Source organism: Scophthalmus maximus, chromosome 6 (assembly GCF_022379125.1).
Source record: "Scophthalmus maximus strain ysfricsl-2021 chromosome 6, ASM2237912v1, whole genome shotgun sequence".
In the NCBI taxonomy this organism is placed as follows: domain Eukaryota; kingdom Metazoa; phylum Chordata; class Actinopteri; order Pleuronectiformes; family Scophthalmidae; genus Scophthalmus; species Scophthalmus maximus.
The window spans coordinates 5644905-5666610 of NC_061520.1; the positions used below are offsets into that span (position 1 = coordinate 5644905).

A 21706-nucleotide genomic window follows, 5' to 3' on the forward strand; every position below is an offset into this window, starting at 1 on the left:
AAAACTGTGTTGGTTGGACACGTACTCATATATCTGTTCTGTCCCAGGTTCGATTCTGGCCATTTCTCCTGGTTTCCACTGTACAGTGAAGGCAAAAATGCAAAAAAATAATAACGAAGATTGTTTGACATGGATCAATGTACACAGCAAAATGACCGAAATTGGACTTTCTTCAAGCATCACGTCCATCAGCACGTGCAAAAACATCTTTTTGCGACTTTTGGTCTGTAACCTGTGACCTGTTTATCTTTCTCTTTAACATGTGTTGATAACCCCCCCCCCCCCCCCCCCCCCCCCATCTCTGTGCTTCAGGTGGCTCAGGTCCCCGTGGAGGCCTGCGAGCAGTACGGTACATGTGCCGAGTGCCTGAGTGCTGGTGACCCCCACTGTGGCTGGTGTGTCCTGTACAACATGTGAGTCTGCTCCCCTCATATCTCTCTCTCTCTCTCTCTCTCTCTCTCTCTCTCTCTCTCTCTCTCTCTCTCTCTCTCTCTCTCTCTCTCTCTCTCTCTCTCTCTCTCTCTCTCTCTCTCTCTCTCTCTCTCTCTCTCTCTCTCTCTCTCTCTCTCTCTCTCTCTCTCTCTCTCTCTCTCTACACACACACACACACACACACACACACACACACACACACACACACACACACACACACACACACACACACACACACACACACACACACACACACACACACACACACACACACACACACACACACGTCACAGCCGTGGGATTAAAAACCACAACATTACTGTTTACTAAACAGTTCATAAAGCTAAGCGCATGGTCATACGATTTGTACAGTTTCGGACTCCCTGGAGTTCACCCTCATCAACAGCTGGTGGGTCAAAAAAACCAAACTGTTGGACCGTGTGATCCTTCTTAAATAGCACTGTTTAGGACAGCGACAAACTGCATGGCCACCAGATTTTATTGTCTCTTTAGGCGAGCAAACCATTGGCATTAATGGAGGAGGGAGGGATTAGTGTGGCGGACACAGCAGGCGCACAAACTGGACCTCTGCATGCCCGGGCAACATTTTGGACCCGGCGGAGAAAAAGCTTATCTCTTCCATCTTAATTATCTGACCCCTGGGTTCGCTTTCATAATACCTTGATATGGAGCGAAGGGGTTTCGGGGAGATTAAAAACCCTGTGTCTTCTGAACCAGCCGCTGTGTTTTTGAAGCTGACCTCAGCCGAGGACCCCCCGCCCCCCCAGTTTCATCATATGATGTCTGCGTTTCAGCGAGCGATATCATAATGAGGATCAGCAGTATTTAAATCGGGATTCTCTTAGTGTTATCAAACTGCTATTGAAGTGGGAAGGAAAAAAAAAATCTACAATGTTTTGTTTTAATCTAAATTAGCTCATTAAAAAGTATCTTTTCCCCTTTTTTCTCCCCAGAGTGCTGACTTTGTCTGCAAGTCCCATTACGCTTGTTTATTTAAATTAATGCCTTACACTTATCAGTGAAAAGATAGGCTGTTGTTCCCTCCAGCAAACCCAAAGTGAATCATGATCCCTCACTCGGCGGAACGAGGCTACTTTATTTTTCTGTCTATTGAATCCAGATTGGAGTCTCTTTCGAGCCTCTGAATGCTGAGTGTCATGTACATCGCTTTCAGCATCTCACTTTCCCACCCCTAGCATGGTGCGCAGCAAAGCACCTATCTGACGGTGTGTGTGTGTGTGTGTGTGTGTGTGTGTGTCTGTGTGTGGGCGTAGCTGAACATGTAAAAAACCCTTAAGGAAAAGGGAACAAATGGCTCCATCAGACAAAACACGGCGAATAAAAGGGGCAAAATAAAAGGCAATGAAAGAGAGCCTGAGATGAAAGGCGTCGGTGGGGTTTTTTTTTCTCCGAGGCACTTCAGCTGATGAGCGGTCAGAGGGCGACTGTCTATGCTCCTGTGGCTCTGGTCCGCCTCAAGGAGCCGAGCCAGCAACAGCTGTCACCGCGTTTCCATTCCGCCTTTATATCGCGCTGTAATTACAGCGGAGGCCTCGGTGCTCTTTGAGCCCTCTCAGGAGGTGCCACCCCCTCAGCAGCATCTGAGAGTGTATTAAGTACTGTCTCTCCTCTCTGTGTGCATTACACTTTTTTAAAAGAATGAGATGATGGCGAACGGCCAGAATATTGAGTGTTGGCAATTACAGTGCAACTCCGCAGCTGGGAGACTCTCTTCTTTTTAATGCAGCGCCTCTTTCAAATAAATCACCATCAATGTAGCTACATTAAAAACAATCTCAACAACAGCCCAATTCTCAACCTGGACAAATTGCTCCAGTAAAGGTCTTTAAAAGCGTGCGAACCCTTTGCCATAACTTTAAATCGTACTTTTACTTTGCACTTGTCTCTTAGAGGATTATTGTAAAGGTCACACCACGCTGCCAACCCTTTCACTTCTTACTTCTAATTGCCTGCTTGGGTCTTGGAGTTAAACTTATTCTTCTGTGCGACTCGCTCGGCAGAATCAGACCGAAGAATTTGACAGCCAGGATGCGCAAGGGAACGTGACTATGCATGCTGATACTGATGTTAAGCAGGTATAACGTTTAACGAACATCTCAAATTGGCATTAGTATGCTATCACTTGAGGTGCAGCAGGGTGCTCATAGCATCAGCTCTTTAGAACTGTCAGAAACCAAATTTTATGGCAATGGTATTTCATGCAAACCTACAAAGGCTATTCTCCTCGCACAAGATTAAAGCTTAAAGGGGCAGCAGGCAAATCTAAAACAATACACCTTTGGTAAAAAAAATTGCAAATATGTCCTCACGGTGCGTTAGCTGTTGGTTCTGTGTGTGCGTGGAAAGAAAGAAATCAGGTTTTCGGCTCAGCCACGGCTCCGTAAATCGTGAAGGAAACAAATGGCTCGGGTCGCGACACACAACACTGCGGGTGCAGTTTGAAAACATCACGCGTCGATACGTCACGAGACGTGCTAGCTAGTGGCGATGCAACTCTGCGATTTTTGGCCCAGTGGTTTGCGCGTAGGTCTCGCGGGTTGGCGACCATGTCCGAGCAGGAAAATCACAACAACAACAACAAAGGCAGAAGAAAGCTTCCTCTAAAATTGCTTAGTGCACCTTTAAGGGATCCTTTAAGTCAGAGGGATTCATCCTCTGGGAACCATGAACCTTTTTAATGGCAATAGATGCAAGAGGCATTGGGATATCGTAGTCTAGACCACAGTGTTGGACCCAGAGACTTGTAGCTAGCGAGACTAAAAAACGCAGCCCTGCTTCATTACTAAACATCACCATTCAACATTTCTTAATATCGTGTCTCTGTTGCGCCGCAGGTGCTCGAGGAAGGATCGGTGTCAGAGGGCAGAGGAGACCTTCCGCTTCGCCACGGACATTGACCGCTGCGTGAAAGTCATCGCTCATCCGGACAGCATCGCTGTATCAGCACATAGTGTCCCCGTGAGTCTGCTTATCATTCCACCAATCACTGCACTGTCGGGCCGCTCACGGCGTTTATGAGCAATCACTGCGAGTAGCCTCGTTCGGCCACATGTATACACACACGTGTGTACAAGTATGAGCTTGCAAGAGAAAATTATGTTTCGTGAGGGGTGGAGGGAAAAAGAGAGATGAGTGCCTCTCTGTTTATTTATTTCGGCTCATCAATATGTACTGTGGGATGAGAGTCCGGCGAAGAAGAAAAAAAGGTGAAAGTTATTTGGGCTTACTCTGTCTTCATCTCGTATGCATCTGCTAAAAGCTTGATTAATTTTCCTAAAAGCTTTTATCGACAGTTTTCCTACAGTAGCCGGGAGCACAGAGGAGTTAACATTATCATTACATTACACATTAATGTGTGAAAACAACATGTTGCAGTTTTACAAGGTGGCTCATATGTAGGATTATATTTCTTGGCCGGGAGATTAGCTTCCTGGAGTTATTTGTGGGGTTTTTTTTTACACATCAGCTTGTGCATGGATTAAACAAAGGAGATATAATGTAGTAATTAGTGAGCTGATAGCAGACTGTGTTATCTTTAGAGAGAGAAACGCAATTTTCCCCCTTGTTTCCAGTCTTTGTGCTAAGCTAATCTAAGCTAACCGACTGTTGCCTGCAGCGTTACAAATTTAATGGACAGGTATGAGAGTGGTATCCTGTCAATCTAACTATTCTCTCAACTCTGTGATCTGGAAATACAGCAAAAAGTATTAATATGAAACCACTAAATAGACTGAATAGAGATAAATAGGGTAGACATGACGGCTCCCCAAAACTAAAGCCAAAACATCTTGATCTCCCCCTGGTGGCTGGCTGTAGTAAAGGTCATAAACTCCGCCTCCTCTATGTGAGCAGATAGGACATGGGCCAAAGAGTCAGAGTAGACGTCGAATACAATTTTTTCCAAAGATGGTTTCTGCCATTTTAGGCTCATCACACTGATCTATGTTCAAGTGTTTGGTTTTAACAGCTGTTCAACACCACGTAGGAGGAAGTGGAGACGCGTTGTCCCTCTTTACTCCCAGTCGATGGTACCAACGCACCCGGCTTCAGTCTCACGTTTTGTACATTAACATCTTCTCCTTCTTTCCGTTTAGCTTCTGCTGGAGGTGAATAATGTTCCCGACCTTTCCGCTGGAGTCACCTGTTCCTTTGGCCACCATGCCCAGGTGGAGGGTCACGTCAAAGGGAACAGGGTCATGTGTCTGTCCCCGGCTGGGAGAGAGGTCCCTCGGATACCAGAGGGACAAGGTGAGCTCGGGACTCAGGTCACAAAAACCAAAAGTTGCCAACGACGGGCAAAAAAACTTTCTCAACACAACAAACACGCTAACAAAAAAAAAAGAAGAAAAAAAAAGAGCCTCCTTTTCACATTGACCACCCTGCATTTTTAGTTTATCCAAAGAGTTTGATAAGTACCAAGGAGCTGTGGAATTTCCCCTGAGCACATACGGTAATCCTCCAATTGAAGTTCCTGACTGAAGGTTTTCTCAAGACAACAACAATATGCCCTTGCCGAGACGCAAACACCAGGTGGCTCTTTACAGGAGGGAGATAAAAGTATTAACATTTTTCTCATTCTGACCTCCTCTTTTCATTCATTGTCTTCGCTCATTCACTCATCCTCTCTCTCTCTCTCTCTCTGGCTCTCTCTCACCTTTTTTTCATCCTGTTATCCCTCTCACATATTTTTTCATTACCTCACTTCCTCTCTTTCACTCATTACCCTCCCTCTCTCTCTCTCTCTCTCCCTCTCTCTCCCTCTCGCAGACTGGGCTGGTGTAGAACTTCATCTAAACTCAAAGGAGACGGGTCAAATGGTCGCCAGCACCGAGGTGAAATTCTACAACTGCAGCACACATCAAACGTGAGTCCAGCTGCCACCGCCGCCCCCCCCCCCCCCCCATGCACACACACACACACACACACACACACACACACCGCTCTCCCCTTCACCGTTGATTTGTCCAATAGATGGCGGGGCACAACTTAATTTAGGGCAATGATGTACTGACGCTCGCAACCCCACTTAAGATCAGGCTGTTAGATAACCTCGGAGTTCAATATATCTGTCGGGTTCCATTTAAATCAACACGATGCACTCGCCATGCTCCGCTGGGTTTCTAGTTTGCTTAAACTGGCGGCGTGTGAGCTCACTGCTTACAGCTATAAATTCAGCTAGACTACAATCAGTTATATTCCTACTATACACAAACATTTTTGACAACTCATCAATGTACATCTTTACACCTTGAGGCCCCGTTAGAACCACAGTAGTGTAACACGTCTGCGAGGAGCCCTGTACAGATTAGACTCACACACTTGACTGTGTCCCACGGGGCCCTGCAAGAGCTGTGTTGGTTGTCAAACTTAAGACACAAGACTTAATATTTTAAGCCTCGCTGCGGCGCCTGGAGGGCAGATAAAATAATGTATATTAAAAAAGGGAATTAATTCCAATGCTCACATGTTTTACCCTGCCAATATAAGCTTCCTAACTTAGCAGGGAAGCTGCATTTTGACTTTGATATATTATGCGAGTGTCAACTGTGCTTACCGTAACAGTAGACCGGGATAAGAGGGGTGTCTATCTGAATAACAAATAGGAACACTGCTACAAAAGTGGATCTTGCGAGGACGAATGCCAATTAGGGGCATTTGTCAGCTTTAAAAGAAATCAGAAAATCAGCGACTTTTGTGAGTGAGTTCTCGTGGCAACAAAAGATGATAATAAATCTCCAAATGAGCCGAATCACACAATGATGGATGTTTACCTCAAGCACCTTTAACGTGGAGTTTCTACCCTTTTTTTCTTTCTTCATACGAGTGGTGGACAGGTTTTACAGTTGAAAGCGCTGATTTAATGTTACATGCCGTGATTGACACGGTGCGCCATGAGCGCACAGCAGCTCGATTCAGGCATTCACAATCAGTTCACCGGCTCTCGCAGGGAACACTTGACTCGATGGGAGTATTCATACAGCCAAACCCAGGAAATGAGCCAAACAGTGGACAACAAGCATGACATCTATTCAAAATCACCCTTTGACTGCAACACGAGTGAACCAATGTTACCACATTAAGGCCATTAGAGGAAAACCGTTGGAAAGCTCATCACATCATCCCGCCACGCAACAATATGGGGTGACCGTGTTTACCCCTGTGATTAATATTTCAGACCAGGAAACACGCTCCTAACCCAGCACCTCTCCCTCCACCTCCCTCATCACCTCAGCATCACATAACCCCCCCATAATTAATTATCCAGTTTTTGCAGCACCCTTCTAGTGAGTCCTATTTATACTCTTTCTTTCTTTCTTTCTTTCTTTCTTTCTTTCTCTCTCACGCACGCACGCACGCACGCACGCACGCACGCACTCACACTCACACTCACACTCACACTCACACTCACACTCACACTCACACTCACACTCACACTCACACTCACACTCACACACACACACACACACACACACACACACACACACACACACACACACACACACACACACACACCAGCACACACACACACACACACACACACACACACACACATTTTTATGTCCATACTGGCCCTGGGCAGCTAATTAATATCAAAATTTAATGGTGCTGCACTACATTTATTGGCACTTGCGGCTCGCTACGAGCTGCAGTATTGCTAGTGGATTTATATTTTTCTCATGGTTTCATCTTATTGCACGCCCACGTAGTGGATGGATCTGGTCTCTTATTTTCCAGAGCAAAATCCGTGTTGCCCCAACAGGGAAACAGAACATGATCAATTCTCAGCTCTCCACAATTGCTCTGTTGGGTGCTGCACATCGATAGCTGTGGATCACTCTATTCTCAGTTCTCCCAGCAGGTCGACCTCTCAGTTCTTCTGCCTAAAGTTGTAATCTGCTACACGTCCGTGTTTGTTGACCAAAACTGCGATTAAATCCAGTCCCACAGGGTTAATCCACACCGGGGGCCGCGGTCGAGAGTATCGGAGCCAAATTTGTTGCACACTATTCAATTGGCACTTTCATTCCCGGGCTTGTTTTCATCGCAGTCAAAAATTAGAAACAAAAATCAAGAGACTGTCATCTGACCAGGACACTGTACCTCCCTGACACACCACAGTACGTGCTTTTACACTGTCTAACACAGTAACAAGTGTTCAAACCTTAACACTTATTCACATGCAATACTTGAAACCTATCAAGACGTCATGCCCAAGGTCATTATTGTCATCTAAAACAGAGACGACCATTCATGCTCTCTGCATAGATACTGGGGAACAGCTGATCTTTTCCATGAAACACACTAACGAGATGAATCCAGCAGAAAGCTTCAATCCATCTCCCCCTTTTCGATCCTCTTCTAGCAGGAGAGGGAGATCTACGGTCGAGGGGAGACGGATCACTCTTCAACAAATTACCTACAGAGTAAATGCAAATGGGCTCATCATGCAAGCAGCGCCGTGCAGATCTTGCAGAATCGGTGTACGGTGTGTAGTGACGCGTGCTTTTCATCCTGCAGGTGTCTGTCGTGTGTCAACAGCACTTTTCGCTGCCACTGGTGTAAATACCGCAACCTGTGCACCCACGATCCGAGCAGCTGCTCTTTCCAGGAGGGAAGAGTCAACGCCTCAGAGGTACATTAAATCGGGAGACACTGCGGAGTCACAGTTTCATTAGCTAATTAAATTGTTGCTTTCAAGAGCACCCTCCATCTTCTCCGATGTGACACTTTTACCTTGAGGACACAATCTACAATTCAAATTTTAAAAATGCTGCAGAGAAGCAGCCAGACTAAAGACCTGCAGCGTTTAAATGTTCATGCTAGTACGCCGACATGCACACTGTAACAACGCTAACACGTTGATGCTATGCAGACGTGTCATAATCTATTTATATAAAATAAAGTATTAGATGAATGGAAATTTTGACATTGTTAGCATGAGAGGGAGAGTTTGCATATCAAGTCATTGGGATTCATCGTCTAGGAAAAATATGTATCCGTTTAAAATTTAATGCCTATATCCAGCCGCTACATTTTCAGATATTTTACTGGATAACTGAAACATTGACCTTCAATGAAAAAAATCAATTTCTCGAATATTATTAGAATTTGTCCTCCAGGGAACCACGGATACGTGCACCAAATTTCATGGAAATCCATCCTGTTGCCGTAATGCAATTTTCATGCAAAGACTAACCTGAATCAAAGAATAAAATACTACCAATAACCAATAATTGTATAAATAACATTGTCAAATAGTATAAAATGTAATGACCTGAAGAATTTAATACAGGAGAATACAGTACGTATACTTACAACAGACCGCAGCCTCACGCAGCCTGTAGTTTACTGGAGAGTGTAACATGTTGCAGACGAATGCAAATTACGTTTGGATTAGATTTGCCCCATTAATCCCTGTGCTACATTAGTCCTTCGTATTTATATAACACCTTCTTATGTATTAAAACAGATTAGATACCACGGACAGACTCCAATATAGACGGAGAGATATACAGTATATAGACACTATAGAAAGTAAATAAATATCCGGAGGGGTAACTACTTGGGTAAATGCTATTTACAGTAGGTATGATGTATTAAGGCAGAAGGAATGGATACTGGAATAGAACAATTAGTGTGTTTGTGTGTTGTTTCGACAGGATTGCCCTCAGCTCCTTCACTCTGGGGAAATTCTCATCCCGGCCGGCGAAGTCAGACCCATCACCTTGAGGGCCCGGAACCTGCCCCAGCCACAGTCGGGCCAGCGGGGCTACGAGTGCGCGGTGCACGTGCAGGGTGTCAGCCACCGTGTCACGGCGCTGCGCTTCAACAGCACCAGCGTGCAGTGCCAGAACAGCTCGGTATGACCTCGAACAGTCCCAGTGGGCGTCTCGCAGCTGTCAAAATGAGCCAGACAGCACGGGGTTGCTGTGTCGGCAAGGTACATAGGGTACATCAGTGAGCGCCGCCCGAGGTGCTGAGCACACCGAGGAGAAAGTGGAGGAAAGTGATGAGGAAAAGTGCAAACTATGAGAGAGAGAAGGAAAGATAGGAAAGGAAAGGAAAGTGGCTTAAATGACGTCAGTATGACTCTGTCTGGTAAGTTGGATATTATCAGCCTAACATCCAGGCGTGTCTAGATCAATGAGCGTGGATGTTTTTGTCTCAACAGCAAAGTCGCAGGCTTGGGATGGATTCAGGAGACTTTTTCAGGGACTTTTTGTTGCACAGTGCAAGCGACAGGGTGAATTTCTATGCAAAGCGCACACCTAGTGTCTCTGTGACGACGAGCAAAAAAGGCCATTTTCTTCAGATGCGGATGATTGGCCACCCCAGCGAGGGGTTTGCGTCCCCACACGTCAAAGAGGAGAGGAGCAGACAACCATGGCAGAGATGACAGATGGTTAAAAGCCTCGTCTCTCTGCTGCCCTTTCATCGTCGTCCCCCCCCCCCTCCCCCCAATGTCTTTCTCTATCTTTTTTTTCTTTATCTCTTGTCTCCGTGACTTTCTCCCTCCCTGTGTGCACTCACCGCACACTCCCCTCATTCTCTGTTCCTGCTTTTGCAGTACTTGTACGAGGGTGTGAAGATCAGTGACCTGGCAGTGGACCTCTCCATCGTATGGAACGGCAATTTCATCATCGACAATCCCGGGAAGATTAAAGGTAACTCTGCAATCCATCACTGCCAGGCCAGAGGAGTGTAAAGCACTCAATCCTGGGGGGATAGGTGGGCCACATGAGAGCACTTCAAGGCTCCCGCATGGCCTTGAGAGAAAGTTCACAATAGCTGGGAGTGTTATCAAAAAAGCACCCAATCACTCGTGCTCCCGGAGGGGCGAAGAGTGAATCTTCACGTTCGCTCAGTCTGGCTCCCGTGGCCGCTCTTGGTGACCTCTTCATCGCCATGCGAGAAAAGGTGTCTGTCAGTTGTCGCCTAGGGTTTCTGCGTTAAATACATCCCTGTAGTCAAGGATATGCACAGTGCTGGGCATACATTTTTGAACAGGCCTCGTCATAATTTAGTTACTTCATGTGGGCATAAATATAGGCTACTAACAGGAGACAGGGTGCAAGAGAAAGCCTTCAAAGAAAAGGTTTATTGGATTACTTTGGCATTTTTGTCGTAATACTAATTAATTGAATTCACATGGCGACACTTCACGGTTGACGTCAGTCATAATTTGTCGCGTTTCCACAGCGTATATTGTGGCTTTCATTTCCCTTTGACAATAGGAGTGATGTCCTTCGTCCTTTTTTGATAACATAATTGTCATGTGAAACTACTCGACAGTGCGACAAACTGACCAGATGTCGGCCCTGTGTTTTTTTCCCCCCCCTAAGTGCACCTCTACAAGTGCAGCGCGCAGCGGGACAGCTGTGGCATGTGTCTGCGGGCGGAGAGGAAGTTCCAGTGTGGCTGGTGCAGCGGCGAGGGCCGGTGCACCATGAAGCAGCACTGTCCCCCCATCTCCCCCTACGCCAGCCGCTGGCTGGACCTCTCTGCCAGGAACGTCAAGTGCACCAACCCACGCATTACCGAGGTCTGTCGTCTGTTTGGGCTGTTGCCCGGTCCGCCGGTCATTCAGTCAGTCTGTCAGTCACGTCACCCAAGTGCAAACAAACGAGTGTGTTTGAATTTGCCGTTTCTGTGGTAGGGAGACTCGTACACACGTCTCAGTCGTGGTCGTCATGCCAACGAAAACAGAGCCGTGAAGGCACGTCTGTAAGCGCTCTCCGGAGGCCGACATTCCTAACTGGAGGTTCTTTATTTATTTTCCTCCGACAGAATTCCGCAACGTTAGCGTGATAAAACTTTCAAGTCCTGAACTGGGGCGAAAGGGCTGAAAGATAAATCCTGACACGGCAGTAGTTTGTTTGAAAACGTAATACAAACATTTAAGGCGGAGGCTCGCTTACAGGAGTTCTGTTGGGAATAAAGAGCTAAACTCATGGGCCGATATGTGAGGCAGGTCTGAGAAACCTGAGTGAACCAGGTTGCAACAGTGGACACCTATGTATTTCTCTTCTGGCTGTGAGAGCAAACATGATTTCCTAGTTGGAATTTACAGAACCGCATACATTCAATATGTTGCTATACGCAAGTTATTATGACCAACAAACAAACACTGAACAAGACGTAGAGGCTAAAGGCTTTGAACAGAGACCCTTTGCTCATAAATGTCTAGTCACAATTCAGATTTTTTTTTTTTTAATTTCCTAATAACATACCAACAAACAAACATTAATTATATATGTGGCCACTTTCCAGTTTCCTACCCAAGTGAACGTTTACCCGAGACCATCTCGCGCTTTGTTCCAGCGCGGCCCAAATACGCCAAGTGCGCGGCGGCTCAACGAATCAAGTCCGTCCGGCGAGTGGTGATGGATCTTTTATGAGTGAGGCCCAGTGGGTCAGGAGCAGAGATGCCAGGCTCTCCCACTTCAAAAGAGACGCGAGTCTTTCATGTCCCCGTCACATTATCAGTGTTTTCTGAAGGAGCTGCCGCACAGTGAATCAAACGATCGAGTGCCGCCCGGCCAAGACGAGGGAGCGTGGTCCGGGCAGCGCTCCTGTTCTGCTCCGCGGGTCCAGAGCCCTCCTGCTGGGCTGGTTAACTCTGCACTGGAGAGGACAGTGAATAGCTCCCCCGAGGCTTTTGTTAGTCCCTGCATTATTCATTGAAAGGATTGTTTTGAATAACTCCGGATTTCAAGGCCTTCTGAATAAAATTTCGGTCAGTGTGTTTGAGTTACATACAGTATTTCCCACAAACACTCAAGTTAACTGTGCCTCCTAAAGCTATGTCCACACTAGCACACTCTATTTACGCCTGGTGTCCACACTGGCCCCCTAAAAACAAAAATGTTAAATGTCGCTGGCTATAAGTATTGTGCTTTAGTCTGGACGGGACAAAACAAAAGTCTCTTGGAAATAAAGATGCAGACACCCACGAATCACGATCACCTCCTGACGGGGTCTGATCGGTCACGACTTAACTACCAGTGGTGAACGCAACATGGATAAAGAAATACAAGTGCTGCTAACCCCTTACTTTCAGTAACACCGCCCCCTTCATTGGTCCAAGAAAATAAATCATTGCTCTGCCATTGCAACAATGTACTAACTGCAAAATAACTGCTTCCTTTTTTACAATGGCCAGCACGGACATGCCCATTGTACATGAATGGCCCTGTGATATTCAGGTTGTTTCTGGTATGGAGCTAAAATGGCTTTCTAAGATGGCTAAGATGGCTTTCTTTCATTTTTTTTAGTGTGGACTGTGCAAAGTGTGTCTGAAGACTCATCTTCATCTTGTTCATGTTCTTGTTCACTGTTATTTACTTGTTGTTCAACCAGTATACTTTTTTTTATTTAGCCCAGTATTATTGTGACAGTGCTACAACTCTTCAGTCATATTTCTTCACAGGGAGAAACAGTGTTTCACCACAACTGAACTTCCCTTTGGCTGGAAATTCATGTGACTCTAGTAAAACTGTAACTAATTGCATTAATTCTTAAATCCTTAATTCTCTCTATGACACGATATTCTCCAATATGAGAAATTATGCATACTACTGCTTCTGACCAAAAAGAATGAAAAAAATGAAAATGCAATTAATAAAAGAATTGAAGCAGCTGTGGTCACAAAGGAACCTCGCCCACAAGGTTGTCGACTTACTCTGATATTTGAAAACCATTGTACATTAAATTTGACTTTGCATCTTTCTGGCTTTTGTTTTTTCCCTCCTGTGTAGGTGAGCCCCGTGGCGGGGCCTCTGGAGGGGGGGACACTGGTCACCATCCAGGGCCTGAACCTGGGCCTGTCCTTCTCCGAGCTGGAGGGTAACGTGGAGGTTGCAGGAGTGCAGTGCACCCCGCAGGAGGCGGGATACATCACTGCAGAACAGTAAGAAACTCCTCCCCGCTTCACTCTGTACACAGACGTACTGTACAAAAATACAAACGCTCTCACTCCCTCAAACACAGAAAATAAACACATGCAAACTCGCTTCCATTTTCACTCTAATTTAATCACAGTCTGTGAAGTCAAGTCGCAGCCTCATCGGGTTATAGGACCATGTGGTGGGGGGGCTTTGCATTGCTCCGGTGCGGGCAGAGCCAATGGAAGAGACAGTCTTTGTGTGTCACTGTCGTCACGAGGCGACAGGCACAGCTGTAATTGAAATGCGCCGCGTGTTGCTGACTGCAGGGACAATCGGTTAGCCATGTGTTTCTCTCACAGCCATGTAATGCAATTCGGCTTAGGCGGCGAGGACTTTATTTATATCATTGTAAAAAAAAAAAAAAAAAAAAGAAAGAAAGAAAAGAACACGCCAGCAGAAAATTGGAAAAGTCTTGTGATGTATGAACGGGAAGGATTGCGGAGGGACGAGTCGTTGGGCACTCTTATTGTATCGGAGAACGCGCCGTCAGAGCGGCGTGTTCGGCGGGGGAGGGGGTGGTCATTCATTTGCAGCGCGCGGTGCTTTAAAACAGGGGATTACAGCTGTTACAGCCATTCGCTTCAACACGGGGGTCAGTTGCTGTAATGACTTATTCATGGCACACTTTATCTTATTGACCTGACAGGCAATGCTGATCTATTGAAGAAACCCCTGTGTTGTCATGGCAACCGGGGGTAATGGTGGGTGGCAATCCTGCTAGAGACGGGGAGGGGTGCAGTTTATCATTTGAGTTATATTGCTGTTATAGGTTTCCCATTAGGAAGAAAGATGGCCCTCTGTATTGACCCACAACTTATATGAAAGTCTGCCTCAATCACACTCGCCAGCAGCCCCCCCCCCCCGTGCTCTTCATAACAGATGTGATACAGTGCATAAATTTTGCTGTGTGTTTCCCTGGCTGGTGTTATTACTTGTATGCATGATGATTAGTTGCATAGCGCGCTCATATTCAAGTATTCGTGTGTTGTCTCGGCAGGATCGTGTGTGAGATGGCTGCGGCCGCCAAAGGAAGTGCACCGGGCCCGGTGAAGCTCTGCGTCGGCGAATGTAGACCAGAGCTGCGGGCGCAGTCCCCCCAGCTCTACTCCTTTGTGGTAATTTTACAAAACACATTTAACGTTGCCCATTTGTTCCGAAAGAAATATTAAGTATTTGCAGTGGATCAGACTGACAGTATGATTGCAGGAGAAATCTAACAACCAGTCTGATCGAGTAATACCTCAGCAGTCATCAATCTGAGGAGAGAGACGCTTGATTATTTCGAAGTGCAACAACGATTTTATATTTCACAAGGGATCATTATGAAGGTTAATGACCACAAGTGCATTGTAAATGTTTTTATCGTTAATTCAATTTTTTTGTTTTGCTTTAGAGGTTCTAGTTTTTTAGTTTACAACAGTGCTTTTCAGAATCGCACACTCAACGAGACAAACTGTGATTCTGTGTGAATGAAATCTTTTACCGAATTTTGGTTCCTCCGCAGATCCCTTCCATGCTGGCACTGACCCCAGGCAGAGGGCCTGAATCTGGGGCCACCAAGGTCACCATTGTCGGGGAGAACCTGGGTGCCGGCAGCACTGTCAACGTGTACTTTGGTAATCAGACCTGTGAGCTGTACAGGTGAGATGTGATGATACAATAAATCCGTCCGATGCGATCCTACCTGCACCGTCCTAACCGCTAAAGATTCCTAGACACTAACGTGAGACAGTCTTCACACAATATGGAAGATTTAGCCTTCTCATATATCCATGGAACACTGTAAACAATTGCTCTATTTAAAGAAGCACACTTTAGAATTACAATTAAGTGTTAAATGGAAACTCTTCATAGTGATTTGTGAGGGGGCGATGGAACCCACAGCGATAGGTATTGTTCTCGGTGTATTTATAGATATCTATTTCAGGTTCAAAACGCCTCACACGGTAGGAGTCAGGAGGATGAGGCGAGGAGGCCATTAGCCAGAGCACCGTCTGCTAATTACCGTGTTCCGCTGCTAATGTGTCTGTAACAAGGAGGAGATGGGTACCAACTATAGTGGATCCTCTATTCCTCGTGTGACGCTTGGCTCACGGCCGAGCGAAGTCGCGGACGTTGCCGCAGCAGGAGAAAAGTGGGCAGTCACATTCAAAGGCAGGAAATTAAAAAAAAAATCCCCTTTTCTTGATTCTGCCACCAGGAGGACTATGTCGGAGATCGTGTGCTTCTCGGCGCCATCGGTAACGGGGGCGGGGCCGGTGCAGGTCAGTCTGAGAGTCGACCGCGCCAACGTTCCTGGGAGTTTGGCCTTTGAGTACATCGAGGACCCCACAGTGCAGCGCATTGAGCCCCTGTGGAGCATCACCAGGTAACACTGAGCCAAGAAACTACTGCATATACACAGATGCCATTTATTGATTGGGCTTTTCTGTCTGGAGTTTGCAACTTAAAGGGGCCGTAGGCGATGTTTGGAGAAAGATTAATTGTAGTTGATGTTCTGACTGCACTCGGACCCGCAGCCTCGGGTACGGGAGGCGGAGGAAAGGAAACCGTGAGGAAATATTCGCTGAATATTACATAAAGTGTATTGGACCAAAATCCCTTAGTGGCCCTTTAATGGAGGTTTAATTTGGATCTTATTACACAGTTCACAGACATGAAAACTTTAGAGCCCATCTCGGGAAAAACAACGTGCGAGTTCCCCTCATGCGCATTGGCAACGGTGTTCCGGTTAAACAGAATGATCGTTCCTTGCAAAAATTGCAGATAGATTGGCGAATTCTACACGTCTCTGACATTTTCGTGCAAGGGGTCTCAGGTAGTAGTGCCTAAATTAATACGAGAGGAAGTGATCTCATGTGGCAAAATGGAGTTTTCGTGCTGCAAAATTAGTGTAATGAGCCCCAGGTCGCATCTGATAAGCCTTAATGTCTTTACACCCCAACCATTCCAAGACACAGTGTGTATCTCATAGTATACACTGCATAGTCATTTTATAGTAAAAATCTAATTATTCGGAAAAAAAAACCCTTCCTGCTTAACTGTGCCCGTCTGCCAGGCACAGATTAGTAATCTGTACATTAGCTCCCGTGTCATGGTTACAGGGGGAGTGACGCAAAGAACGCCGGTGTTAAGGTTGTTGAATAATATCTAATCTCCGCTCCCCAGAAGATGACTCGTGTGAACACAATGGGAAACCGTGACCTGTTTAATTGAAGTTCCCCCCACTGACTTCTACAGGAATCGGTGTGATGCTGCAGATATTACAATGAGAGAGAATTGGCCGCGCCAGCGTCTCTGTCTCTGTCTCGCGCAGCGCGTGTTACCTGCATGCCACCGGAGAGTCGATGGCACTGTAGTGTAGGCAGGGGCGGCGAGCACCGCTGCGTCCCTGCAGATTACACCGTGGCCCTCAGCCTGGTGACAGGAGCGGCTTTGCGGAGCCGCAATCAAGAGCCTTCATCGCGAATGTGCGCCGCCACTGTGTGGCCCCTACAAGCTCAGGTAGCCTTCGACGTGTGAGCAGAGGAGGACTGGCACTCTGTCAGACTCACTCAACTGACCCAGGTTCTTTTGTTTTTCTTTGACAAAACCGATTTCACACCTATTTTCCTCACTCTCTCTCTCTCTCTCTCTTCCACCCCCCATCATTTCACTGCTGCGCATGTTATGCAAAAAAAAGAGATTAGAGCGTGTTGTTCATTGTAATCGCATCTAGCGCGGATGTGTAAACAGGCAGCACCTGTACTCATGCCATGCCAGCCTCGCAGTCGTGGATGAATATGAAATAGCAGCCAGCTGCTTCGCCGTTTGATCTGGCTCCCTTTGCCCAATAACAAAGAGCGAGCTGCCGGCCCGGCTACATCTCCTCAAGCCTCCATCGGCGCACGCTCTCCGGAAGAGACGCCGGGTTTTGCAGGATGGCGAGGTCGACCCCTCAGCAGTCATCGCGCTAATTACACTTTTTTATGGCTCGAGCAGCACATACCTGAAACACCCAACCCACAGAACCGGGGAACACAATTCCTTTTGAATTTGATTAAACAAAACATGTTATCATCTGCAGTAGTGGTTCGGCAATGAAGTTTCACTGATTAATTTTTTTTTTTCCTGTCTCATTTCACTAAATTGTGTGTGTGTGTGTGTGTGTGTGTGTGTGTTTATGTGCTTTTGCTTGATAGGCCTATGTCTTTATATAATTGTTTAACTAATCATTTGTACTTTTGTCCTTTGTGCATGTTTTCATTTCATGTACTTTTTTCATAGATTTATTATTAATTATGTATGCTGAGTGTCTGTGTATGTACTTCTGTGGGTTTTTTTTGATGACAACCAGCCTGTACGGCTAAATGTGGCACATAAACATGGTGGACCCTTGTGCACATTCTAATTAATGTGCATAGTGCCTTATGAACTAATAATCGTAAAAATAAACGACAATGAAAAGGCAGTTTGTGTTCCTACACAGCACAGATGTGCTTGTACTATTAATGTCTCATGTGTGTTTGTCCAGTAACTCTTTTGACCTGTAACATGAACATGTCTTTCCTCCGACCAGCGGACACACCACCCTGACGGTGACCGGGACCAACCTGGATGTAGTTCAGGAGCCGCGAGTCCGAGTCAAATATGCCGGCCACGAATCTGTCAACGTGAGTGTAACAATGTGCCGCACTCGCTCCCTTATTGATGTTGCGAAACCCCAAGTTGATAAAAAAAATGGCAGAGCGCAGCAGCGGTTTGCTGGGAGTGTAACGAGGTTAGATTTAGCATGGTCAGCTTCCACTCGTCTTTTAGTGGCTTTTTTTTCCTTCAATTAGCCCAAAGCATTTACACAGTTTTATGGACAAATATATATTTATATAAAAAGCTTGAGTTTTGGAAGGTGATTCATGGCGCTGGTTCTACTCGCCTGAGCTCCTCGGGCAAACCACTTCACAGTGATTGATGGATCCAAAGTGTTGCGGCCCCGATGGCGAAAGTCCAGTCACCTTTAGCCCCCAAGTTTTCCACTTTGGACAAATCAGAGAAGCGCCTGAGGGATGTGAGAGGGCAAATAGGGTTTACACCTCTGTTGGGAGCTTTTGGCTCGACCTCAGAAGAGTTCAATATGAAAACTTTAGAAAGAAAACCGTTCTAAAAAAGATTGCCGGTGAAGCGATGCCAGAAATGAAATGATGCGTTTGTTCGCTTGCGCCGGCATCAGATAGAGATTTTAAAGTCACTTTTTATTGATGCAGTAAATATGATATGAAAGGCTGTATGGCCTCTTCTGGAACAATAAATTCTACATACTTCAGTTTAGGAAATTGTTTTGTAAACACGCAAAGAGAAAACCTTGCCATGGAGAGTTCGTGCGAGTGCATCTGTGTTGTTGGCAGAGCAGTGAGAATAAATTATGTCCATAAAGATAATAGGGCCCAGGTGGAAGCGTGTAAAATGAATACTAGATGAGGAAAACTTCAAATGTGTTGAAGAAGAGGATGTAGACGATGTTGAGTGTGAGAGGTCCGCCCTGAGCCAATTAAATGGTGCGTTAATGACGCCGTCCAGAATTTGAGCCAGTCAATTAAAAGTGCACGTTCCGCAGTGTTGCTGGAAGAACTGAGATTTAAAGGGATTAAAGATGAACTTTCACCCAAATCAGCTGCTTGAAGAGGGTCATTGGTAAATTGAATGAGGGCAGTCTCCTTTATCGCGCTTATCTCCAAAACACAACTCGATCTCCTTAAAAAAAAAAAAGGCTTCCAATCACAAAGGCAGTTGATTGACTTGAAACAACTTCCTGCGAGAAAAAAAACCTTTGATTAAAAACTGAAGCTTCGAAAATCGGGTGGAATTGGTGGACCTCATGGGAGCGGCCTCGACTGCGAGGAGACTGAAGTGCAGAAAAGCAACAGAAGGCAACGTGCTAACTGAAATTATTGGTTATCGATAGAAGTGGGAATAAAAAAAGTAACAGTCCAAAGGCATGTTTTACGTTTTAGGTCATGAGCCATTTCAAGAGAGTGAACGGATTTACGGTAGATTCTGGTAGATATGCACGAAAATGGTTTCAAAACAGAAAAACAAAAACTTTTCCTATTTTCATGAGACTATAAAAAAAAAGAGCCATACATTTTCCGACAGGTGGAAATAGTGAGAACAGACAGATGAACATGTGGATGGGAGGAGGTAAATATGCAACAAATACTGCTCATTATTATCTCACATTACGTGGGTTTACACCGCAGCTCAGTATAATTAGGTTAATTTGAATAAGACGAAACGACTCCATCAGATTCGCAGCATTAAAATTGATTGAGAAAAGAAATTCTATCACATTTGGGCAAGAAATGAAACAACTGTTCACATCTATTCAGCAAAGGTGGTGTCTAGATTAATAAAAAAAAGTACAGGGGGACGTTATTTTAAAATGATTACAATTGTTTTTCAATTGAGGACCATTGCTTACAAAAAAATCTCCGGTGGTAAAATATGGAAGCGGAAAAAAAAAAAAAAAAAGTTCAGTGTTAAAAAACAGCGGACATTTTTACAGATTCATTTTTTTACTTTGAAAAACACAAGTGAAAATCACTTATTGAAATTTTTAAAGGTTGAATTCAGATGCAAAAACATTCAGATACATAATTTCAATGCAAAAAAAATATGCAGCAGTAGAAATTCAGTGCCTTTCAAATTTCAAAGTCTGGCGAGACAGATTTGCTTCCATAGCAAAATACTGACTCGTAAATTTCTGCTGGGGATTTCAAAACTGACAAAAAATTTGAATCTGTAAAAGGATAAATTATCTGTGTTTAAAAAGTCTATGCAGTTGTTCAACATGCAGAAAAACAATACTTTGAGCCATTGAATGTGTGTATGGTGGTACGTATGGTCTGCATGGGGTTGTGGGTACCGGGGACACGACTAACTCGCACCCCTCGCTCCGTCCGATTGCTCGCCAGGTGTGCAAAGTGCTGAACACGACCACCATCAGCTGCTTCGCTCCCTCTCTGAAGGCGGAGCACGCCGCCGACCAGGAGACGGTCAAACACGTGGACGAGTTCGGCTTCGTCTTCAACAACGTGCAAGCCCTGCTCACGTACAACAACACCAGCTTCGTCTACTACCCCAACCCTTACCTCGAGCCCCTCAGCCTGTCGGGCGTTCTGGAGCAGAAACCCGGAGCTCCCATCATACTCAAAGTACGTTGTTTTTTTTTCCCCCTGCAGAAGATGGAGAGAATAATTTCCACCCAATGTGTATTTGGCATCGATGAAAACGATGTTGGATGTTCAGTTTATGTGATGAAGACTTGGTTTTAATGTCACATATGCCATGTCCTCATCAATGTAATGTGTAATCAATAATCAGTACATTTCTATCTGGTCAGATTCTCCTCAACATCGTTTTATCAGTATAAATATTTGGAAAAAAACTTGCAAATGCCCTGTGAGGTCCTATCATCCTCTCAAAAAGACAACATGGCTACTTTTTGTAGTTTCTGAAACATCATGTGACACAGCAAGAAGTCAAATCTTGAGCTCGTGTCGCCGTGGAGGAAGATCATGTGGCTTATCGGTTTGTATCCTGAAGCTATCCGCTGTTGTTTTTGGGTATAATCACTTATATGTGAAATTATGACTTTATCCGGTGAAGAAGGCACCACAGGAAGTGGCTGCTAGTCTTCTCCACGGCGGTTGATTACAGTAATTATACTAATGCCTCAAAAATGCCACGTAGTAATTTATTTGAGGATAAACTGCTCCCAACATGATCAGACACTGAAACCGATTTCTTGTGGAACCAACAGGGAAAAGTCCCACGAGGGGATAAAAGAGAGGAAGCAGATCTGATTAGTATTTTGCAGCTGAATTATGGTCCATACAGTTTGAGAGGAGGTTTCGTCTGAAGCCCAGAACTTTGCTCGTCAGCTGTGCAGTTCTTTTTCTCCTGCTGAGTAAGAACCGCGTGGTCTCCGAATGTGTTGTCGTGTGCGAGACATCATCGTTTTTCTGCAGTTGAGCCTCCCGCCTCTCCAACTTGTTCGCAGGGACGTAACCTGGTGCCGTCTGCATCCGGCGGAGCCAGGCTGAATTACACGGTGCTGATTGGGGACACGCCCTGTTCGCTCACCGTGTCCGACACTCAGCTACTCTGCGAACCACCGAACCTCACCGGGCAGCACAAAGTCCTGGTCAGTCTGACGCGTCTTCTGCGGATCTGGTGTTTTTTTTTCCTCTGTCTGCCCTGTGCGCCTTGATTGTCTGTCTGCATGGATGTGGGTCACTGTCCGTCAGCGG

General features: G+C 45.6%; 1 protein-coding gene and 1 long non-coding RNA gene across 4 annotated transcripts in view; one reads left to right on the forward strand and one right to left on the reverse strand.

The window, feature by feature from the left end:
* LOC118309113 (plexin-A2-like) overlaps window positions 1-21706 on the forward strand; it is a 69345-nt gene that overhangs the window by 32615 nt on the left and 15024 nt on the right. Inside the window, exons 5-19 of the mRNA XM_035630848.2 lie at window positions 313-413; window positions 3309-3432; window positions 4569-4722; window positions 5242-5338; window positions 7993-8107; window positions 9135-9335; window positions 10043-10139; window positions 10818-11017; window positions 13233-13384; window positions 14419-14536; window positions 14926-15062; window positions 15622-15789; window positions 17980-18073; window positions 20369-20608; window positions 21457-21600. Coding sequence (XP_035486741.1) covers window positions 313-413; window positions 3309-3432; window positions 4569-4722; window positions 5242-5338; window positions 7993-8107; window positions 9135-9335; window positions 10043-10139; window positions 10818-11017; window positions 13233-13384; window positions 14419-14536; window positions 14926-15062; window positions 15622-15789; window positions 17980-18073; window positions 20369-20608; window positions 21457-21600 — 2142 coding nt within the window. The remainder of the gene's footprint in view (window positions 1-312; window positions 414-3308; window positions 3433-4568; window positions 4723-5241; window positions 5339-7992; window positions 8108-9134; window positions 9336-10042; window positions 10140-10817; window positions 11018-13232; window positions 13385-14418; window positions 14537-14925; window positions 15063-15621; window positions 15790-17979; window positions 18074-20368; window positions 20609-21456; window positions 21601-21706) is intronic.
* The window catches only part of LOC118309130, a 74515-nt gene that overhangs the window by 6313 nt on the left and 46496 nt on the right, over window positions 1-21706 (reverse strand). Inside the window, exon 4 of one of the 3 annotated variants that reach the window (XR_004793426.2) lies at window positions 18342-18456. The exons of the other annotated variants lie outside the window; for them this stretch is intronic. This is a non-coding gene — a long non-coding RNA (uncharacterized LOC118309130). Of the gene's footprint in view, window positions 1-18341; window positions 18457-21706 lie in introns of those variants that run through there. 3 annotated transcript variants of the gene reach the window in all.